This window comes from Cololabis saira, chromosome 10 (assembly GCF_033807715.1).
Source record: "Cololabis saira isolate AMF1-May2022 chromosome 10, fColSai1.1, whole genome shotgun sequence".
Taxonomy (NCBI): Eukaryota; Metazoa; Chordata; class Actinopteri; order Beloniformes; family Belonidae; genus Cololabis; species Cololabis saira.
Window position 1 is genome coordinate 35,304,543 of NC_084596.1, and position 23,828 is coordinate 35,328,370.

Consider the following 23,828-nt stretch of genomic DNA (forward strand, 5'->3'; position numbering starts at 1 on the left):
GTCACTCCTGAGAATTTTCTTTTATTAGAAAACAACTGAATACCCACAGACAATCCAAACAGCTGACAGAATATTCTCTCTGGTCTTTTCTTTACATTTTATTCAAGGTAGTGATATGAAGCTGAATAAATTCAACCGAAACCTGTTAAGGGCACCATAACTGATATCTTGTATCTAGTGTGTTTTCTTAAAAGCAGTGAACATGAATGAACTTAATGTGAATATGACTGTTTTACCATAAGATTCATTTGCAGCGCTTCCTTTGACAACAAAGATTTGTTACTTACATTTAACTTTCCATTGTACTCAGACATTTAATATCCAAAATATACATCTTGTGGCAGTAATGTGCCCATTTTTCTCCTTTGATAACAATAAAAGTCTACATAAATAAATTAGATAAGGTGTCTGTAAACAATAGAAAAGTTAGAAAAATTGTTGCTTGTATGGGAATGAAAAAAGGAAATGTCACTTCTTGGTCACTAAAAGGTGATATAATTATATTTTAAGAAGTAATAAAAGGCACAGGGGAATGAATCAGGAGTATACAGCTGCATATTCTCAGCTCAGGGGAAGGTATAAAGTTGTGTTAAAACTCTTCCAACTTTTGGTCTAAACCTCATGGCTGTGTTCTCAGTAAAAGAAAAAAATCAAATGTAATCATACAATAAAAGCAAACACTGGTAGAAGCTGAATAGTTGGTATTTTCCTAGTTTGGGAGGTAAGGGCTGAGAGGGTGCAAGTGGAGTGCTGCAATGATTTTGAGGTTTATAATGACAGAAGCCACAAACAACCTATCTAACGGCAAAATACTTTTGTGAAACACTTGAACGTGATCAGTCTGTGAACCTTCAAAATTAATCTAAATCTGCAAAATATGACCTAAAACATAATTTAATTGAAGAGAACCTAGTTCATGGAATTACACTGCAGAAAATGCACTTGGTTATTTATAACTGAGGCCATTAAAAAATGAAAACTTTATTCCTCCTTAACTATTCTTTGGCTGAACAGCTCAAGTTCTTCCCGTCATGATGCCTGATGATGGCAACCTGTCCTGTCCCACATGCACTGAAACAGGCCCAAACCATGTAAATATCTCACTTTATTTAAAATTAATGAAATAATTAAGAGTATATTTTTTGGAATGGCCTCAATAAGTAAATCTTATTGGCCTAAAGTTTTTTTTTCTGGGGTCGTATATATTTACTAAGCTGATGTTATTTTAAGTCAAATTTGTACAGAAATGTACAAAAGAAAGTTCATAAACTTTCAAAAATAACCACAATTTAACAACAGTTGTATCCATGACTGTCACCGCCACACCCTCCAAAAATAGAGTTATGCTTTTCCATATTATACTTGTGTATTCCTGAGTGTGTACCACCATGACATTAATGCTTGTGTTACAGCTGAGCAAAACAACAACCGGCTCCTTAAATGAAACTGTCACTTTCTGTGAAAGAAGTGTTCCAAGGAAACAAAAAAAAAAACATACATTTCAGAAAGATTGGAAAGATGCTTTCTGATTCATCCACATACAGTCATGAAAGAATGTTCAGCCTCTTTTGTTTCTAAGGCTTAAGACTCGAGTAAATCATCTAGTCCTTATTTCTTAAAACTGACTAGATACAACCTCAGATGAACAACAATATGTGACATATTACACCATGTATGTATTTATTGTACAAAAACTAAGCCAAAATGCAGAAGAAGTGTGTGGAAAGATATTGAAGGGTTGGCAATCTGGAAAATAAAATCCCCATGTCTGAATGCCCCAGGTTGCAAAGTTACATCTGAACAAATGTGAGTCACATATGAGGCCATCTGTCTGGCAGCTGGAGCTGGGCCAAAACTGGGTCATGCAATAGGACGCCAACTCCGAAAACACCCGCAAATCTACAAAAAAATGGATGAAAAAATAAATGTTTCAAAAGTGCAGACCAGATTTAAAGTGGCGGGACCATACGAGAGCTGTGCATAAATGAAGGTTAAAAATAATCTCAATGAATCGATGGAACTTTTTTAAGACGCGTGGGCCAAGATTTCTCCACAACACTGTGTAAGAATGATCAAAATTATACAGAAAACAAATGTGCTACGTTGCAGCAGCTAAAGACAACTCTGAGCTGCTGAGATATGACAGGTTCTTATATGTTCAAACAATTCTGTACTTCTGCAGCGGAGTACTACTACTCCGCTGCTAATCTCTCTGCACTGGCTTTCAGTTGCTGTGCACATCAGGTTCAAAGCTCTGCTTCTGGCTTATCAAACAATCACCCAAACGGCTCCTGCCTACCATCTCTCCTTCATCCAGCTACACTCCCTCTCCACAGCTCCGCTCAGCCAGTGAAAGACGCCTGGTGCTTCCATCACAACGTGGCCTGAAATCAGTAGCAAGACTCTTCACCTCCATTGTTCCCCGATGGTGGAACCACCTACCAAACTCTCTGATCTGCAGGGTCTGTGTCTACATTTAAGAGCAAGCTGAAGACTCTTTAAAGAGCATTTCTGCATCTAGTAAACTTCTCTCTGCTCATCAGAATTAGTTAGAAGATTTGTCCAGCTCTTTGCAAGACTCAGCACTGAGAAAGCTGCATGCACTTATGACAAGATATGATGGTGCATCCACTTATGAAAAAGTATGATGGTGAATGTAAGACCTAGAATTGCTGAATAAAAGGACTATTCGGTTGGGTGGGATGGGAACAGCTCTAGCACTGGCGTGGCAGCACCTGTGTGCAACTGGACTCCCACCAGTCTGACCAGCACTGATCCAGCTGGACCTGAACTGTGTGATTTTGTGCTTGTGTTGTTCTCTCAGATGTAAGTCGCTTTGGATAAAAGCGTCTGCTAAATGACAGTAGTGGTAGTAACAATTAGACAGTGTAATACTTGATATGCTGCTCATCAGAGGTTGTATTTACATCATTTTAAGACCTGATGATAACCAGATGAATTTTCAAAATGACCTGGATTAGAAGTGTGCATGTGTTATTTTTCTCCTTCAAATGACCGTGGTCCTTCTGGATTGACCGGCAGCTATCAGTGTCCAGCAGCGCCGAGTCCAGGGAATGAGTCAACCTGGACTGTGTCCTGAACAACTGACCCCTGGCTGGTGTAGGAGATGCGGATCCTCATTTTCAGATTAACCTGAAAGGTACAACAGGAATATACACATGCAGAAATCAACCTTACTTTATATGATTATAGTAAATCAAAGTCTGACACCTGTCACACTTCAAAATGATGAATCGTCTCTGTAGACCCACCATGTTCGGGCTGTTGAGGACCACCGTCTGAATCATTTTTGCTGCATCTCGTGCAGGAAGAAAGTCTCTGCTGGGGGCTTTCATATTTAACTGCACACTCTGGATGGGATAAAAATCAAGTTTTGAAGTTGAAACACCAACAAAACACACACGTTCACCTCAGTACTGGAGTTACAGGAATTAAGAGGATAAGTTATAGCCAGATCCTGCAAATCCTGCAAAAATGTACCTGATTAACTAGACATCAGCAGGTGTTGCCACCTCTATAGAAGCAGAATTTTCAGCAGTTTTTGTTAAGGAAAAAAAAAGACACATCTTGACTATTTCTGCTGAGAATATGACTCACAGGGAAAAAAGTGCATGTCTCTCAAAAAGTAAATGCCAGAGCAATTAATGTGGAGATGAATCCATGACAGTAACCTCCATTCTTTTTACAGGGTTTCATCAGAGACAGTTTTTTTTTTTCAACTGACAGAGAAATCTTGTTTCATGGGGAGCTTATTTGAGGATAAACTATATAGTTCATTAATGGTAATGAGACTAACCTTGGGCACTGCAGCCTGCAGAGTGACGTTGCTGATGTCTGAATCAGTGCAGTTGGAGGCTGTGAGTGTGATCGTCAGCGCCGTCTCTGACTGTTTTTCACAGCTTAGCGTCAAAGTCACACCATCTTTCTCATACACCGTCACTGTGGGAGCTACGGAAAACATAGACTATAACGGGTTTCATTCATTCAAATATACACTGATCAAAATGTAAAGGGTGAATACAGACATTTAAAATGTACGAGTATCTGCTTTAATCTCTGCCATGATTGGAAATTGATTGTGTGTGTGGATGGGAGGGGCAGACCTGGTGTGGCAGGAGTGGGCTCCAGCCCACCCAGCAGATCTAGGAGGTCTCCTCCAGCAGAGTTAGCTGTCGTGATGGAGAGGGCGGGTGTCGCTGGGTGCGGAGGCTCCGGGGAGTCCCCCAGTAAGTCCAACAGGTTACACACCTGTGAAAAAAACCACGTAAATACCGTTCAACTGTTCTCCACATAATATAAATGCATCTCAATATAAATGGTAACTATTCCATATAAACTACACTACCTTTCTGAAATTTTTGAAATTATACACAACAATGGGATTAAGGAGTTAGCAGAAGATAAAATAAGTGATTTTTTCACAATTTCTTTTGTGTTAATTCCGATATTCATTCTTATGCCACAAGGCACAAAGATGATTTTAATTTACCGTTTTGTAGAACATGTAAACATCAATCTTTCATCACTTTCAGAGGCCCCACTTGTGGAATTTACTCAATAAATCTCTTAAATCATCACCATCCTTGCCAATATTCAAAAAACATTTAAAGAACTTTCTTATTGTTTCATCTTTGTAATGTTCATTATTTGATCTGAGTTACATTTTCTTTTGTGTTTTTTTGTTTTTTTTACTCCCCCGTGTGTAGCCTTTTGTTTTTAGTGGAGCAGATTAAGGCCAAAAATAGCAAGGATCGTTCAGTTGCGGATACAAGCATGAAAATTGGTACACATACTCTTCGAACCCCACTCTATTCAAAAGTACCGCGTGCCACTCAAAATTCAAAGGGGACGGCCTCCAAAATCCAAGATGTCCGCCCAGAAATGTGGTTTTTCCTTTATAACTCGAAATGCATCGATTTTAAGCCACATAAATATATTGAGTGCGACTATAAATGTGGGCATTGTGGACATTTTGGTACCAAATACATGTCTGTATCTACTACGGTTCTCGTAATACAGCATATAGCATATAGGTACTTTTACAGACTCGCGGGAGAAATAGACATTTGAACATTGATTGTTGTTCAGTGAATATTGTAGGCTAATATGAAAATGTTTTTTTCCTAACCTTTTTAAGTAGGGTTATTAAAGTTGGGTTTTAAGTAGGATTATAAAATTCTAAGTCCAGTGTTCAAGATGGCTGCCATGAACTTGAAATAATCATTTTAGCAACTACGAAACATTTTTTTGGCATGCATGTTTTTGTTCTATGCAGCCAATGCGGCCATTGCAGAATTTAGAGTGAATGTCGGCACACAACCAGGGCACACTGGTGGCATCACTGCTGTGTAACTCAGCATGGGGTTCAGTGTCAGCTAATCTAGATATACTAATGCATTATTATCCTTGTTTATGTAGTATAGTTATAGTTTAGTGTCCCAAATGCTGTCTGAAAGCCCCATATCCATTAACTAGAAAATTGTAGTTGTTAGTTAGTAGATATAGTTAGATAGCACTAAGTGTCTTCACTGCTCTTCAAGAGGCTGGACTACAAAAGATGTGGCTTGCTTTTGGGCAAGGTCAGAGCCTGCGCTGGATCAGTGTGCATGACCTAATTCATTGTCTTGGCCAGGAGAAGATCAAAGGAATGCTATTCTTCCACGCATTTACAGGATGCGACACTGTGTCAGCCTTCCGTAACAAGGGCAAGAAAACTGCTTGGCAGACATGGGACATATGTCCAGAGGCCACACCTGTATTCTCCAAACTGAGTATTTACCCTCCCACAGTGGATAATGGTGACCTAGAGATTCTGGAGAAGTTTGTCATACTAATGTATGACAGATCCAGCACAGCTGCTACTGTGGATGAGGCCAGGCTTGACATGTTCACCAGAAAGCAGAGACCTTATGAGTCAATCCCACCAACCAGAGCAGCTCTGCTCCAACACACCAGACGTGCTGCTTACCAGGCTGGTTGTGTGTGGGCCCAGGCAACCCTGTGTCAGCCAGAAGCAGAGGACCCTGCAGACTGGGGATGGCAGAAGCTTGGTGAGGAATGGCAAGTCTTCTGGACAGCCAATTCTCCAATAGCCAATTCCTGCGAACAGCTCACCAAATGTGGCTGTAAATCTGGCTGTCGTGGCAGGTGCAAATGCTATAAACTGGGTCTTGTGTGTACAGCTCTGTGCAGTTGCACCTGTGAGGTGTAACACTACATTTGTGTGGCTTTGCTCTCCCAATTCTGTAAAAGTACCTATAATTCATAGACCAAAATATGGGCATGCTAACTCATGTTGCTAAAATGTGATTACTTCATAAAGATAAATGTAGTCTCAACAGGGCACAAGCCAGTATCCTATTTATATAAATAAACTAAAAGACAAAAAAGACATAAGAAAGAAAGGATAAATAAGCAGGCAGGCAGGCAGACAGACAGACAGGGACAAAAAAACATAATAATATCCAAATTAAAAATAAATGCAGCCTCAACAGGGCACAAGCCAGTGTCCTATTTGTATAAATAAACTAAAAGACAAAAAATACATAGGAAAGAAAGGATAAATATAAACAAACATAAATAGACGGACAAGACAGACAAGACAAAAAACATAAAAGTAAAAAAAGAAAAGAAAAAGAAAAAAAAAGTAAAAAAACAAACAAACAAAAAAAAAAAGATTAATGCAGCCTCAACAGGGCAGGCGTCCTATTTGTGCCGGTCCCAAGCCCGGGTAAATGCAGAGGGTAGTGTCAGGTAGGGCATCCAACATATAAAACCAATAAGAAATATAAAATATGGATATAAGATGAAATGATAACAGCATAGAGCATCTTTTTCTATGCATTTTGGGGACTTGGGGACCTAGTCAGCCAGGCTAAATCCGGCCCTGCTCCCGAGTCTGTAAAAGTACCTATATGCTATATGCTGTATTACAAGAACTGTAATAGATACAGACCTGTACTTGGTACCAAAATTTCCGCAATGCCCACATTTATAATCACATTCAATATATTTATGGGGCTTAAAATCGATGGATCTCGAGTTATAAAGGCAAAACCACATTTATGGGCGGACATCTTGGATTTTAGGGGCCGTCCCCTTAAAATTTTGCGTGGCACGCGGTACTTTTGAATAGAGTGGAGTTTGACGAGTATGTGTACCAATTTTCATGCTTGTATCCGCAACTGAACGATCCGGGTCATAATCTGCTCCACTATTTGTTTTTTATTCATATATGGAAAGGATTCTATATAAGCCACCAGAATTCTTCCTTTCCTTGCATATTATTTCATTGTTTTTTCATTTTTTGTTCAATTTGTCTTATATTGCTAAATAAATAAATTAAACTAAACTAATATCCTGTTGATTCCTGTGTGGTCATTTCCTACCTGATTGGCGGGCTGTTGTGGGGTCACTGCGTCTCCCTGTCTGACTGAGAGGGGCTGGATCTCCTTTATGGTCTCTCCTCCTGGCTCTCCGTTGGTCTGACCTGGGGAGTTTTTATCGATCACAGGCATCCTCTCCAACACTGCAGCCCTGAGGAGAAAAGAACCGTCTCAGTTGATTTGTCCAGAAAAGCACTTTTTTTTTTTTTTTAACATCACTGGTGAACACAGTGAAAAGGGAAACTAGTCCTACTAGTCATTTTATAAGTAATGTAAATAATGGGCTTCATCGTTCTCTTGCTTACCTCATGTGGTCATACTTTTTGAAGAGAGCATTGTATTCAACTGCCCTCTGCTGGAGCTCCACATCTATGCAGCTTCCGTAGATGCTGACGATGCTTCTGATCCGACTGTCGGGTACAGACACGGACAGAAAGGAAAAACAGTTGGCCGACAACCAAATGTGCTCAGATGTATTTATTTAACTATTTAAGGGAATATGAGGCACTATTCATGTGGCTCAACATGTCAAAATGCAAATTCTTGAAGTAATCATGTTTTTTTTAGTCAAATTAAAAGAAGAAAAAAAAATGTTTCAAGATAAAATTCATATGAATCCATGTCATGTAAGGGAAAGCTCAATGCTTTGCTCACTCCACGTTGTCGTTGATCCGTGTGCTCAGTTTCATGGTGGCGGTGAGAGCGAAGCCTCTGGTGCTCGCCGACGACATGTGCGACTGCAGGACTGTTTCCAAGGCGTCAAGAACATTGTCCTCCGTCACCTGATCAAGAGACATGCCAACGCATGATCTGAAAAGCTGGTATCATATTTTTTCTAATGCCAAGACGAAAAATGCTAATATGGTATATTTCTAGCTGACACCATTTACTTTATAGTTTTATTTCTTTGAGTTAGTGTAAAAATGAAATGCAAAATTTGATGATAATGATCTCATAAGCATCAGGTGTTTTATTACTATCAATAATAATAAAGATCAGTGTCTGTATTTGCTCCAGTTACCTGCACAGGCTCAGTCTCCTGACAGTCTCCTCTCAGCAGCAGGTCTCCGTACTCTCCTATACACCAGCACGCCACCTGGACCAGAGATTGCTGTGCGTGCAAACATTGCATTCAGGACTACTTGCGGACCCAAAAATAACTCGAGAAGCATCAGCTAATTTCAAAACAGAAAACGCAGCTTTAGTCAGTGTCAGAGCAGCTCTCCCTCGTGCAGGACTCATGGAGACTTTCTCACACACGACGATTATTCAAAACTAGAAGTGGTAAAATCTGTAATTTTACAGAACCAAAAACACAACCCCCTGACAAAAACAAACAAATGACAGATAGGACACAAAATCATCCTATTTAGCAGCTGAAAGTGCTGACTTTGTAAAACCTACCTAAAAGCTTCTTTTTAAATATCTAGTTAAGCAAAACTGTTAAGATGTAACTTAATTATAACAAAAATATTATAGTTTCATGAACCTATATATATATATAACGCACTAAATCATCAACAAACAACAAAGCTAATGGAATGAGAAAAATGTGCAGAGTGAATGACCTCCTTTTGTCCTTTACTGTATGAAATGTGCAAGATTATAGATTAGTTATAGTATCAGTAACTGTGGAAAAGTGCTCATTCTATTCAGGCGACAATCTGTATATTTGATTGTTTTCATCCAATAAAAGTTCTCACATCATCTCCTCGTCTAAGATTCTTTACTCATCAGTGACAACGTTCATCCAATCACAGAGGGAACATCCCAGCTTCTCCTGCGTCCTTACTTCCGTTTGTTTAGGGGTTAATGATGGTTTATGTTACATTGCTTTTAACTGATTCATTACAGGATGGTTGGGTCACAAACGTGTCATGTCTTTAGTTGTGTGTTTTATTTATTGTGTGTTTATTTAGATACTTTGGTATCTTCTGTGCTCCACCGTTATGTTTTACTGATACCCTTTTTTAGTTGTGCCATATTCTGCACAACTGAGTACAACTAAGCGCTGAATTAATGCTATTAAAGTTTTATGATCCTTCACATTATTTTAACAATGTTTTAAGTCCATCAGCTGGGTTCAGCTGTTCATTAAAGTCTGCAAATGCTGTTCCAACTGCAGACTGATTTGTTGCTGTTGTCACTGTTGTTGTTGTTGTTGTTGTTGTTTTTAATAGAATTTCGCAATTATTTCTTCTAAAACCCAACTCACCATTAGCCAGGATTCAGCAGCTGAATAAAATAGTTTTTGTGCCATATCTGAATTGTTCATTTAGTTGTAAAATGTAATACACGAATAGTTCATAAATTCCTTATTGTTCTGCCAAGGGTTCAATTAGATGCACTTGACTTTTGGGTTGTAATACTGGTTATGCCTCAACATGAACAGGATTTAATGACTTCTGCTCATGTTTAATTCACTAGATTTAAACAAGTATATCATTCTCTTTTTAAAATTTCATCGTCTCGTCCGCCTGACAAACCCTGGACAGGCATGGACAAATTAAGAGAGGGACTGACAAAGACAGATATTGTTTAATACAGAATATTGAATTTGCTTTAAGAAATCATTTCTATGATCTTTAGATTCTGTGGTCGCCACTGCAGCATAAACAAATAAAGTCATAAACAAATAAAGTCCAAATCCCTCCATTCCTCCCTTGACGTGGACGGAAGACACACAGACCTGAGAGATGTAGGTCAGCAGAGCCCGGTACAGCTTGTGGACGGTGTAACAGTGCAACTCGGAGGTATTGGTGATGAGCTGAATCAGATTGGGCACCGTTTCATCTCTCACGTCGCCCCCTGCCTGGCAGAGTGGGAATCACACACACACAGTAAACTTCATTACCTAGACAGCTGTGATCAGATCACCAGATGTTGTTGTTCATGCACAATAACCTCACAAACAGTTCATGTAGATCAGTTCATTATTTACATTTACCAAAGCGTCTTAAATATGTTAAACTTAAACTGGCAAAATCCTGACTGGTAGAGATCCATTCTTGCTGTATTAGAGTTCACTACAACATCTCCTTCTCTGCTTGTCCACCCGTATGTGGAGGACCGACCACAGGTTCTCGACTAAGATCTGGGCACGTTCCCGGCCACAGATCCAATCATTTCAGTGCCATGATCTCTGAGAGAATTACTTTTATATCAACTCCAGCTCTCTTGGAGAACATTTCGATGCCATTCATTATTCATGGCAGTGGTTTGGGGGGGGGATTTAAAATAAAAACTAAACATTTTGTACCAGTCCTGCCAAGTTTCGGTCCAGCATCAGACAGAGGCAAAGTGATTAAAAACTGATTCTCCACAGGACAAAAGTATAAGGGGAACAGTGAAAGATGGTGAGCTGGTCCACGCTTGTGGTTCACTTTCCTCTTACAATTAATAATCATCTTTTGTGATCATCTCAGGGCACTACCACAGCAAAAATGAACCTCCATCAGTCTGGATTTGAAGTTATTGTTTGGAAAGCCGACTTCACACCTCAAAGATAATAAATATAATATAAGAAAATAATCAAATGAATTGAATCAAATAGCACATCTGGGTTTATGTATGCATCATTCATGATGTCGATGGAAACCTTGAGCTGTTTTCCTGAACTACAGCTCTGACATTTTCTTGACAGGTTTCAGAGGGGCTGCATGTGAGAACATCAATATCCACGACATTTGTTCAGGGCCTCTTAATAACACAACGCAGCCAGCTCTCTAGTGGTAAATCTGGAAAATGGAAAATCTCTATATGGCTTTGCTGACTATCCAGGTGAGTGGAAATCGATTTGGCATTTACTGCATGAACAGCAACTGCAATAAATGTCTGGACCTCTTTCTCCAGAAATACTCAGGTGTTCATATGTTAAGACACCTTAAGAGATGTAGAAATAAGCTAAAGACTACATATACAGTACATTACTAAAAAAGAAGGACTTAGCTACGTGGTTTATAGACTACCATTCTGAGTCCTGCAGGTTGTGATTTCTGCTTTTTTAAACTGATGTGATGAGTGGTGGGTCTATCTGAGAAACACTGGACACCATGCATTCCCATACGTAACATCTAGTCAATCACAGCATATTCCCTCTTTAGTATATCCTGTGTCATAATTGATCGTATTCTGAATCAGAGCATGAAAAAAAACACAATGCCACGGGAAGCTAGTGGGTTATTAGGAAAATTTACCGTGGTGAGGACATGCAGGATGGTGTCAATGTGCCAGCGCTGGGAAGGTGCATACCTGACAGAAACACACACAGCCAACTCAGCAGTGCTTGACAGTGAGTAACACACAGGATTTACGGTACTTGCATCATCTCACATAAACAGAAAAATAGTGAACAGTGTGCAGTAGTAGCACAGTCGGCTAATCATTGAGTCAGATCCAGAGTGAGACATGTGGTTATAGACGGTATAAGTGTAAGCACAGAGACTTTAATGCCACAGCCTCAACACACCAGCACGGTACGAAAAAACACATTAAACCTCTTTATATGTACAACTGCTGAATGTATTGTGTTTGGGGATACTGTGGCAGCTGGCCTCGGCACCTTGTCTTCAAAGATCAGCTCAACCGTCAGAAATCTGGGAGTGACCTATGACAGTCATCTGAACTTTGACAAACAAATCAACAATGTGGTGACAACAAGTTTTTTCCAGTTGCGTCTCCTGGCCAAAGTTAAAATGTTTCTAAGTCGACATGACCAGGAGAAGGCGGTCCGTGCCCCAATTAGCTCACGGTTGGACTATTGTAATGCACTTTATGTAGGAGTCTCCCAGTCTTCTCTTAATCGCCTTCAACTTGTGCAAAATGCTGCTGCCCGTCTTTTAACCAACACTAACAGACGTGTGCACGTCACTCCTGTCCTTAACGCCCTTCATTGGCTCCCCCGTCCTTTATAGAATTGATTTTAAACTTTTGATGTTTGTTTTTAAAGCTCTTAATGGCCCCCCACCCTTGTATTTATCTGAACTTTTAATTGTCTGTAATCCTGGTAGAGCGCTCAGGTCAACTAATCAACTTTTGTTGGAAGTTCAGGGGTCAAAATGTAGACACTGGGGTGACCGAGCCTTTTCCGTTGCCGCCCCCCCCCCAGGCTCTGGAATGAGCTCCCTGCTGAGATGCGGCTTATTTCTGACCTCTGCATTTTTAAATCTAGGCTAAAAACCCACCTATTTAAGATGGCTTTTAATACCCAGTAGTGTAATGACACTTTTATTTTATTAGATATTTTTGCATTTTCTTTTCTTTTTTGTTTTATTGTTTTTGATTGTTCTTATTTATCCTCCTTTTATCTATTACTTGCTGTAAAGCACTTTGGCACACCGAAAGGCTGTTGTAAAGTGCTATATAAGTAAAGTACATTACATTACATTACATTACGTAATACCAATTTGCAAAAGAATACTAATAGTGGATTTATTTATTGAGAGAAGTCCAACAAATTCTGCTAGTGCATGCACTCTGCAGCACAATCATATGTATCATTTTACGTACCTTTCAGCAGCGTAGAATATGCCGTTAGCAGCTTGAGCCTTGAGCTCGGGGGGGCAGGAGGAGAGAAAGATCAGCAGTTCCTTCATCATGGAGCGGATGTTGGAGGCTGACACCAGAGCCAAGGAGAGGTCCAAAGCACGCCTAGATGGATGGAAGAGAAGGTTGGAAGTTTGTAATTAATATTGTTGTTGCTGTGTTGATAATGAACATCAGGTTCGATGTTTGATTTTATAGCAGAATATAAATTGAAAATAGTACACAGACAGCACTGAGCAGTTCTGGAGATATCTGGAGGATTGTACAAAGGTTATAAGCGTTTGGCCAATTCATTACCGCTTATACAGCAAGCATTCAAACCAAAGTGTGTTACGATTCAGTTTTCAGCCTGAGACGTTACATTTCAAAAGTACTGTAAACTGAATTGAAAACTGATTGAATTTGATTTTTATTTCATCATTTGAAAGAATACACATGCACTCATTTTGAAAGCAGTGTCAGGCATGTGATTAAAAAACGGTGGGAGAGTGGCATGCTTGCCACACGTCTGTATCACATCCTCTTTCACCAACTCGTCCTAAGAGTTTGGAAACTGAAAAGATCAACAGCAATGGTTTTGAAAGTGAAATGTGTTCAGTGGATGACATGTCGGGACTACAGTCCAACCATTTCAACACTCTTTTTAATGCAAGTGCCTGTACACTAATCTAATGCACTCCCACGTGCCATTGCTAAAATCGGCTTCTGAATGTGTTCATAAAGTCAATACTTGCACAAAACCTTTGTTGCACACTTTCAACAAGTGCAAAATCACTGAGTAAGCCGGAGTTATGCCGTATCAGTTTATAATATGCTGGATTGTTTTGTTTCTCAAGTTTCTGGAGTGGTAAAATGTCAGAAACATACAGTTTAGAAGGTCTTTTCCATTTCTTACACTGAGGAAATGTTTGTTTTTCCTTGAAAATTATCCCTGACTGTTAAGTCACAGATTCTTGCGTGTCACATGACCTGATAATGTCAAGTCATACAATCAAAGGTGTGCTGGATAAACAGGATGTACAGATTACCGTTTGACAGATGCATCCTGGTCCTTTAGGCAGTCTACTATAGTTCCTCTGTGCCGCTGAACTGCATTGTGGTCTGTTCCAACAATCTTCTGAAGAGAGGTCATGGCAATATATCTGAAAATGCACAAAGAGGAATATAATAATAATAAAGCTTTATTTATATGACACTTGTCTAAACTGTTACAAAGTTTTTAGCATAACAGCAAAGAAATAAATCCAGTTGAAACTTGAAACAGCAGCAAACACAACATGAAACAAAGAAAGTCCAGGACAGAATTCCCTACAAAAAAGGTGGCGTCTACATAACAGTCCTCCCAACAAAGTTAAAAATTGCCCCAAAAGAAGGGACAAGGCAGTCAGAATCAGCATCAAGACAATATATAACATATTCAGCAGAAGATACCAAAGGCCCTCTGAAAAAGGAAGCTTTTAAAGAGGGATTTAAAAGTACCAGTGAAGCGAGCAAAGATTTCTGTGAGGTGGGACAAAGCCTGATCCCCCTTTGTCACAAACTGTGATCTCTGGGATAATGAGAAGGGCACGATCCGTGGATCCCAGTGGCCAGGGGGCTAGCCCAGAAATCTAAATGCAGAGCCAGCAAATAAAATTTGCTTTGCAGGCACGTCTGGCTACCGTCCGTAGGAGCTCATTAAATATGCTCAAAAGTCACGGAGAGCCAATGAAACCAGTGTATCCTTGGAGAGAGAGTCTCTGGGCGGGGTTAACACAATGACGATGTAATGTGTATGTAAACAGTGTAGATGGCTGCAGTTGAGGATTAGCAGCCATTTGAATTGGCCTTGGCATCAACGGATAAAGACATGGACTTTCTCTCCGACAATTGAACAAAAGATGTCACTCAAATGGTTCCTCTCCAAGGATATGCATTTGCTGTAGATGTATTTGCTGTAGATGTATTTGTTCTAGATGTGTTTGTTGTAGATGTATTTGTTGTAGATGTGTTTGTTATAGATGTGTTTGTTATAGATGTGTTTGCTGTTTTGCCGACGGGCTACGGCAAAAGTTTAATTCCCTCTCCTGGTGACTCCTTTTTAAGCAGAGGTGTCAAGTAACGAAGTACAAATACTTTGTTACCTTACTTAAGTAGAAATTTTGGTTATCTATACTTCACTGGAGTAATTATTTTTCAGACGACTTTTTACTTTTACTCCTTACATTTTCCCGCAATTATCTGTACTTTTTACTCCTTACATTTTAAAAACAGCCTTGTTACTCTATTTCATTTCGGCCTTTAAACAAAAACTATCCAGTTAAATTGCTCCATCCGGATAGAGTGAATTTGGTTGTGGTTGTTTCAGATGTTCTTGTCCAGTTTTGTTCTTACATCCGTTCCCTCAGATTCCTGCAACTAAACTTGGATGTACATTCCTATAAAGGTTAGGATAAATGATAACATGCCTCTAAAGTTTGACTTTTTGCACCATTACAATACTTATAGGCAACTAGTCATCATATCTCCTGCTCTCTGAAACACATGTTAATGCTCAATTGTACACATATATGGTTCTTTAATATATTTGCATTATACTAAGATGCATTCATTTTCAATGGCTTTTTTCCCCCCTTACATTACTTTTATACTTTAAGTAGTTTTGAAACCAGTACTTTTATACTTTTACTTGAGTAAAAAACTTGAGTTGATACTTCAACTTCTACAGGAGTATTTTTAAACTCTAATATCTATACTTCTACCTGAGTAATGAATGTGAATACTTTTGACACCTCTGCTTTTTAATCGCTGAATATGCCACCTCATTCATTGCTCTGATTGGTTGTAGCACCAACCAACTGTGTGCAAAGGCAGTTTGATATGCGACGGTTGGTGCCACCCCTTGGATGGAGACACCCCATCTCTGTGGGCATGGGTGTGATCTATGCGGCTAGCTGGGACGCCACATGCCAGATCAGCAACTCTGAGATGCGAGTTGAAGCAAGGCTATGTAAGGACGCCAGTAAAATGAAGCAAGCACAGCGGAGAAGTGCTCATACTGTTTTGTGCCAGTAATGAATCTTGCTGCACCTAATAGCTAAAAATGACCACATAAAGTTGCAAGTTTTATAGTGCATTATTCCAAAGCACTGCAAGCTGAATTCAACGTGGTTTACAATAACATCAGAAGGATTAAGAGGGTAGTTAAAAAAAATACACACTATGAAATAACTGTTAAAAATTACAATAGAATACATTTGATGGGAAAAGACGACAGCTGACAGTAGTGCTTTAAAAGCGGACCTTTCTTTACCTCCATAAATATAATCTCTCTACTTGTAATAACTCCCTGACCAGACTTTTGTGTGGGCTCAAGATGTTATCTAATCAGGGAAGTGAGACTGGAATAAACCAGTCTTATTACTGTCATCTAGTCAGAGAGATTCAGGGAGTTGCTGAATGAAACTTGACAGACCTGTCTGCCCATGAAGCCCCTATGAAGACACACTAAAAAAAAAGAAAAAACGACGCAAGAAAGCTTTCAGGAACCTGTGACAGGCCTCCGCTCCCGCTGCTGAACTAACACAAAGCCTGAACACGAGAAGTCAGACTGAAGAGACATTGAGGAACTTTTTGTTGGCTTTAGATCAAAATAATTCGGGGGAAAGTAATGAGTCAGCTGAGAGAATAACAGCCTGTAAGGAGGAGATTTCCCTCTCTGAAAGCAGCGAGTTTGCTGTTGACATTGTGAGATGGAGAGCGCAAAATAGATCTGACAGATGAGAGCGGAGGGAGGGATGGATGCAGGGGAGAGATGAAGGAAAGAAAAACAGAGATGTAGAGAGCCAACCACTGACCGAATGTTCCTGTCGTTGTTCAGGAGGAATCTTCCCAGGATGTTGACGGCCAGGACCTGGGGAACAAGCAGATTGAAAACGTACATGGATAAGTTCATGACTGGCCAACTTAAGCGCCACTGCTGCCACTTTCTCATCAACTATTTTAGCACTAAGGTCGTTTTTATGAATGCATTTAAAAGATAAAACTATTCACCCATCAGCCCATCTGCATAATTAATGGAAATCTTTAAAATCAAGTGTTTTTGGAAGTGGACGGGGCAGTATCGTAAATATCAACATAACTAAGAACCACAGTCCATCAGAGTACTCATTAAAGTTGCAGTTGGTAAGTTTGTTTTTACTGATTTATTTTCAGATATCTGTCATCTGACACCTCAGGTTTCCGCAACTTTGCCGATTTCTTCTCTGGCAGTTACACATGTAAGTAAAGTAAGCAGGAGAAAAGTGTTTCAGAGAAGCAGCTGAAAAATAAAGAAGCTGACTGTAGCAGAAATACAGTGCCGTTTCAGGGGCTGCGGGACTTGAAAGGTTTCCAGTTGAATTGAACGTTGTTTGTATGTCAGTTCAGTTCAGTTCAGTTCAGTTCAACTTTATTGCACCCGACGGTAAATTTACCTTGCAATAATGTGGTCTAGCGAGTCCAGCAACAAGAAACCATCAGTACAACATTCAGTATGGTTTCTTTCTAGTAAAGCAATCTGGTTGCAGTATGAAAAACAACAAGTCAAGTTATCAGGCAAGCTCTCTGGCTCTGAAGTCTAAGTCAATATTAAAAGTTATGTAGCGGTACATCCGATGCTGTTTAGTCATATAAAACGTATTTTTCTCAGTTCCTTTACTGATTTATTTTCAGGTATCTGTTCTCTGACACCTCAGGTTTCCGTAGTAACGGTACTTCCTCAAGCTCCCGCGCTACAGCTCAGATGCATGCGGTGTAGCAAAGCATGGTGCTCGACAGCAGGAGGACCGGGGAGGGAGACAGATTTGGATTCCAGTGTTGTGTGCATGCACATTTTCTAGCCAGTTACTGGATTTTTGGGAATTTCCCAACTGCAGTTTCAAGGAATGCTCAGGAAGTTCGGAAAAAGAGATTGGAGGGAGATAAGAATGACAAGAAAATCAAGGAAACCGGTGTCTGTTCAGGCCGAGATGGATATTTGTCATCAGAGAAGCGACACCGGTGTGGTCTTTATGATGAAATTATTGAAATGTGTGTAAAAACACAGATCTAAAAAAGCAAATCCCAACTGATTAACAAACTGAAATCCCTTTTAAAACAAACTACGACATCCACAATCACACTCTAGCCCGTGAGTTTCAAAGAAGTTCCCCAGCAGCTGCAGGAAGAGCTGTCGACCAGTTCAGTCGACGCTGCTGAGGTTCAACCAGTTATCACTGCAGGAAAGTACCGAATGTTTGTAAGGTCTGTCTGAATGGTCACATTTTCTCTCCCCCACTGTGTAACAACTGCCCAACAGATGTGTCGGTCTCACCCTGAGGCCACTCTCGGACTTGATGTCGAGCACAGTGAGAACAGTCTCGTACAGCACAGCGTTGCCCACGGTCTTGGTGCTGTCCGTGTTCGTCGCCACCTTCAGGAAAGATCACCATTATTACACCATTATTACAGAATGTGACTCAAAGAACATCAACAACATTAAAACAATCTCAGTCATGAAGGGAGTGAATTGCATTTCTTAATCTGCAGTTTAGCTTGAGGGTTTTCTCGGACTGAAACAAAACATCTGTCACTAATGGTGTAAAGTGGAGAGAGTGGACATGTAACCTGAGCTAGGAGGTCATTCATGGCGTCACTCGCTGTTTCGTTGTTGTGTCCAAGGACTCTCAGCAATCTCAAGATGCGTACCTGAGAACAAAAGAGGGACGGAAAGAACACAAGGCGACAAATTGTTATACTGAATCAGCAAAAATGGATGAAATGAATGAACGACTGTGATTCAAATGAAAAGAAGTGCAAGATGAAAACTTATATTTCACTAAAGATGTATAATCTTCAGTTTTAGAACTGTATTTTGGTTATCGCTTAGAAACTCTTTCAGTGGGCGAAAAAAAGGATTATAAAAAGCTGAAAATAATTTTGATTTCATATTTCTATTTTCCTCGGAGACTGGGAAGTTTTTCTGGAAATCTTTGTCATAACCTTATCAAGCATCAGAAGCTTTTTTTTATAAAAATGAAGCCTTATACAGATACAAAGCTAGTTATTGATAGACTGTTCAGGCTTTAATTCTTGGTGTCTGTCGTTAAAGATAGGCTGCGATCTGCATTCTGCGTTCTGCCCAACGAAACAGAAGTAAGGGAAATCAACACTGACCTGTAGGCACACACACACACACACACACATAGCCACACACATAGCCACACACATAGCCACACACATAGCCACACACATAGCCACACACACACACGCACACACGCAGTGCCTGTTTCGTGTCACCCCCCCCCCAAAAAAAACTGGGTTTGTATGTGTATGTATATATATATATATATATATATATATATATATATATATATATATATATATATATATATATATATATATATATATATACATACACACATATATATATATATATATATATATATATATATATATATATATGTATATATATATATATATATATTAATAAGATAAATATATGTGACATGTTAAAAAAAAAAAAATCATATGTATTCTATATTAACAATGCACATATATATGCCTTAGGTTCTTAGCATGGTATTAACCATTAATATGTGTGCAGACAAACAAAAAAACAAAAAAATCCACTGACCTGTAGGAAGGGATCACTGACCCCTGACACATCGTGATCAGGAGAATAACCCGAAATGACCAGGCTTTTCATGATCTGAACTAGAGACGGCACTGACTGGAAAACACAGTGCACAGATGCAGTTAAACACGTGGATGCTCGCTCATCGGCTGAGAACGTGCGCGGGGGCTCCTCCCACCTTTCTGAAGCGCTCCAGCGTTTCTGGGCTCCGCTCACACAGCTCGGTGATGAGCACCACCGCACCGTGTAATACGCCTGCAGGTACACAAACACAGCCCGGCGGTCACGAAGACATGCTGGAAACAGCGTTTTGTATAACAAGCTTGCTAAGATTGTGTGGTTGGGACGCACTAACCATGGTTCTTCTCATTGAGGAGGGAGCGAGCAGCGGGAACAAAGAGCTCTCCTAGATCCTGGACTTTTCTAACAATGTGAACGGCACATAAAGCAGCCTAAAGGGTCATAGCAGCAAGAGGATATTGCTAGTGTTACTGCAGGTGGGAGATTTGAAATGTACTCTGTACTCTGACTAAACTACAAACTGATACCAACACAAAACAGGTGGGGACATTTTCCTGAAATGAACTAATCACCAGTCTTTTCTCTTCACTTTTGGTTTCATTTTTAGAGACTGATGTTGCAAAGTATTGACTGTTTGTGTTCATCAACTTGGAGTGCAGCTTTACTCATGTTGCATTCAAGTAGGAATTTCAAACTTTCAAATGCAGAAATATAAATAATAAGCTGGATGTTAGAATATAAAACATTCAAAACACACTACAGGCAGAGTAATATTACAGTAAGTTATGAAAACTACACATTTTATTGTGAAAATTTGCAGAACCAGCAAAAAAATGTAATAAATAAATAAAGTGACCTCCAACTTCTAGGTGCAGCGAATGCAACATGATTTGAAGCCGTGCTAGAAGATGCTAGAAGGTGAAGCTGGGTTTTTCTGTGACATATTTTTAGATCTTGGCAAACTAGGGGATTAGTCATATCAAATTACAAATATAGGCTTTCAAGCAAAGGAAAGCATTTTTTCCCTTCACACTAATGCTCCCATTAAGAAATTAAAACCTTCAGATGAGATGGGATACAGATTATCGTTAAGTGCATCTGTGGGTCCTCACCTTTTTCTTTATGTAGGAGTTGGAAGCTCGCAGCAGCCTGTCGATCTCTGGTGCCAGATCCCTGCACATCTCAGCTGAGCCCATGCAGGCCAGCGTGCACAGAGCCAGAGACTGCACGTACTGGCTACTGTGGGAAAGGTCACTGAACAAAACACAAATGAAGAAACACACACGTAACAAGAAAGTTCTGCGTTTAATGATCAAAAGCATGTCAACAATGAATGTGTTAACCTTTTTTTAAATCATCTGAAACAAATCTTGGAAAAGGTTTCCTGGAAAAAGTATGACTGACAATTATAAAATGTAGTTATTGACTAATAATTCGGTTATAACATTCTACACTGATGTTATAATTCAAATACCTTCTCAAAACAGCAAAACATACATTTGCAGGCACCATTTAAAAAGCTGTATATGAACACTTTAGACATATCAGTGTTTATTAACGAATAACACAAAAAATGTAACTCCTCCTATGAGTTGAGGTATGTTTGCAGAGATTTAAAAAAGCAGCCCTCACTTCTTGATGGAGTTGGTGATGAGCAGGCTGGCATCCTGCTTCTCGTCCAGGAGCATCATGGCTCCCAGGTATCCCACGCGCTTCTCGCTGTAGCGAGGGCTGGCGATCATACGAACACACTCCATCTAGTAAAACAAGAGCAAACACTGTGTAAGATGTGGAGTTACTTGAATTGCTGACAGTAGTACTGCCTGAAGGGAAAGTCTCTGCTCTTTAGCCACTGCATGGAAGTGAGCTTTAAGGGTAGCGATCTTTGAGCTGAGGAGTTGTTGGCCTACTTACAGTAGACTCACTGACTTTGGCAGACTTTGCTTGAGGGAATTAAACACGACTCGTAGCTGTTCTGATACCAGGGGAAATGCAAGAAAGAGCAAAGGCGTGAACGCTTACGACTCTATCACAACAACTCTTGACAGTTTCTGGAGGCGCTCAAGCATTTCCGACGATCACACAAGCAATGTCTGTCAGTCAGTCTCAGAGCTTTGGATGGAGGAAAGTGAGCGCGTAAAACTTCAGCTGCAACAATAGTCTCCCACTTTTATGCCCCGAATTGAGCAAAACCCGTGACAGGAATTAACCAAATCCCCTGACCTGACCAAAGTGGGCTGGATAGCCCAGCATGTGCACGTAGAGCAGCTTGGCCAGGTTGTGTGATCGTCCCCCGTTGTCGGTCTGCCTGAACTGAGCCCGGATGGCAGCACACTCCCTCTGGATCACCCCTCGCTCCTCGCCCTGGGTCTTGGCCGACCTGATGGCCCGGATCATCTCCTGCAGGGGGATGGATGGGGACATGGCTGTGTGTGTGTGTGTGTGTGTGTGTGTCTGTGTTTTTACATGTGGGTATGTGCAGAGAGAGGTGGGGGTCGGGTTAGAGATTATTGCTAAACCAGAATAAACCTCCCCATCAACACACATGTACAGTGATACCCCACTTCCTGGACATTTCCATAGTTGCATGTTTAATAAACTGATCATTCTTTTTGCTGATCGACTGTCTTAGCACATCTACATGTATGATTATGTTTGGCGTGCTGGTAAGTTACCGCTTTACTACAGAGTCAAGCCTAAATTATGGTTCCGCGTTAAATCGACGCAGAACCTACGGCGTAGGTTACGCCGTAGCGTACGCAGCGACGCGCACGTACGGTGCGCCTCGCCGCGTACCCTACGCCGTAGGCTCTGCGTTGGTGTAACGCGGAACCATAAATCAGCCTTCAGGATGCAGCTAGCCGCCTGACAGACCGAGCTAACAGCCTGGATGCTGAGCAGCGACACGACTGGACCAAACAGCCAAATAACTCACTATGACAGCCGGCTTTGGGCCGATAATTCCGTCTACAAAAGCGAAACTTACAAAGTAAACCTCTTCAACAGACCCCCTTCCAATACACGGTCGTAGTCAGTTGGCTGGAAGCGCCACCAATACTATTATTTCCATGCAATTTGTGTCAAACACACTGAAGTAATCCCTCAACTTCCTCTTTGACGCTTTCAAAATAAAATCAATTTAAAACGTTTTAAACAATCACTAGTTCAAATTTAAAGGGGACTTATTATTGCATCTAATACCTATTTTAAACAGGCATTGAATGTCTTAAAAACAAGCTTTTGATTTTTTTTTGCTAAATAAATTAGAAATTCAGCCTCTGAGCCATGTCTTTATATCAGAATATCAGAATATCAGAATACTTTATTGTCAGTGTACCTGGGTACAGTGAGATTTGAAGCAGCATCACCTCTCCAGTGCAAGACAAATAACAGTAGTGCAAACAATAAGAAATATAAGAAATATAAATAATATCAAAAATATAAAAAAGGTTAAGGTGCATTTGAATAGTTTTTTTTTTTTTTACAGATGACAGTATACACATGTAGGAATATTGCACAGAGTCCGGGAGAAGTATTGCACAGTTAAACAAACAAAAAAAAAAAAAACAGTAACGAAGATAATTCACATGTTATCTTCCCAGTCTCTAACCTCCTTCTCTATGTGGGATTCTGAGTGGGCGGGGCTATGATAATGAGGCACTGTGCTGATTGGCTGCCTGAATGACGCAATACACCGCTACGAAAAAATGGCGGAAGCTCCGGCCGGCGGAGTTAGTTGTGGGCAAGGTTTCGCGCATCGGAGGTCAACCTATGTAAATCGCTCCCGTCGCTACCTAACGACGGGAGCGGAATCGGAACAGCTCGTAGATCCACATCATACTGGATGGCTCATCCGGGCGTCTGTACAGACACTGCAGAATGTGGTTGCTTTCACCTTCTCTGAGTTGGCAGGCTGAGGGGAGACCACTTTATATATGTTAAAGCAAGAAAAAACCTGTTTTTCATAATAGGTCTCCTTTAAGCGAATACCAGTGTGTTGTTTTGTGACACAATTTCATGACATCTGTGACAGAGATATTGTAGAAATAAAACCGTTCATAGCAGCTGATTTAAAAGGGTTAAAGAGAAAATGTCTCCTAGTTTATAAAGCCATTTCAGAGCAGATCACTTCAGTGATACAGCAAATAGACCAAGACGGTGGAGATAGGAAGTTGGGATAAAAATCCATCCATCCATCCATCCATCCATCCATCCATCCATCC

General features: G+C 40.3%; 1 protein-coding gene across 2 annotated transcripts; it reads right to left on the reverse strand.

The window, feature by feature from the left end:
* Positions 1 to 5: 5 nt before the first annotated feature.
* On the reverse strand, positions 6 to 22,684 carry ap1g2 (adaptor related protein complex 1 subunit gamma 2). Of its 2 annotated transcripts, none has more exons than XM_061732784.1 (22): positions 22,592 to 22,684; positions 21,829 to 22,059; positions 21,238 to 21,362; positions 20,718 to 20,859; positions 19,940 to 20,036; positions 19,763 to 19,839; positions 19,585 to 19,680; positions 18,576 to 18,656; positions 18,283 to 18,381; positions 16,787 to 16,842; positions 13,979 to 14,092; positions 12,915 to 13,055; positions 11,603 to 11,657; positions 10,096 to 10,218; positions 8,428 to 8,517; positions 8,061 to 8,188; positions 7,712 to 7,816; positions 7,410 to 7,557; positions 4,125 to 4,269; positions 3,818 to 3,960; positions 3,273 to 3,371; positions 6 to 3,153 (listed from the first exon to the last, which is right to left on the reverse strand). In XM_061732784.1, exons 2-22 carry the CDS (start codon positions 22,027 to 22,029, stop codon positions 3,046 to 3,048), a joined length of 2,373 nt encoding a protein of 790 aa, XP_061588768.1. In that variant the 5' UTR covers positions 22,030 to 22,059; positions 22,592 to 22,684; the 3' UTR covers positions 6 to 3,045. The 2 variants fall into 2 exon arrangements, with proteins under 2 accessions (XP_061588768.1, XP_061588767.1); XM_061732783.1 differs by having other exon boundaries at positions 3,818 to 3,969.
* Positions 22,685 to 23,828: the final 1,144 nt, after the last annotated feature.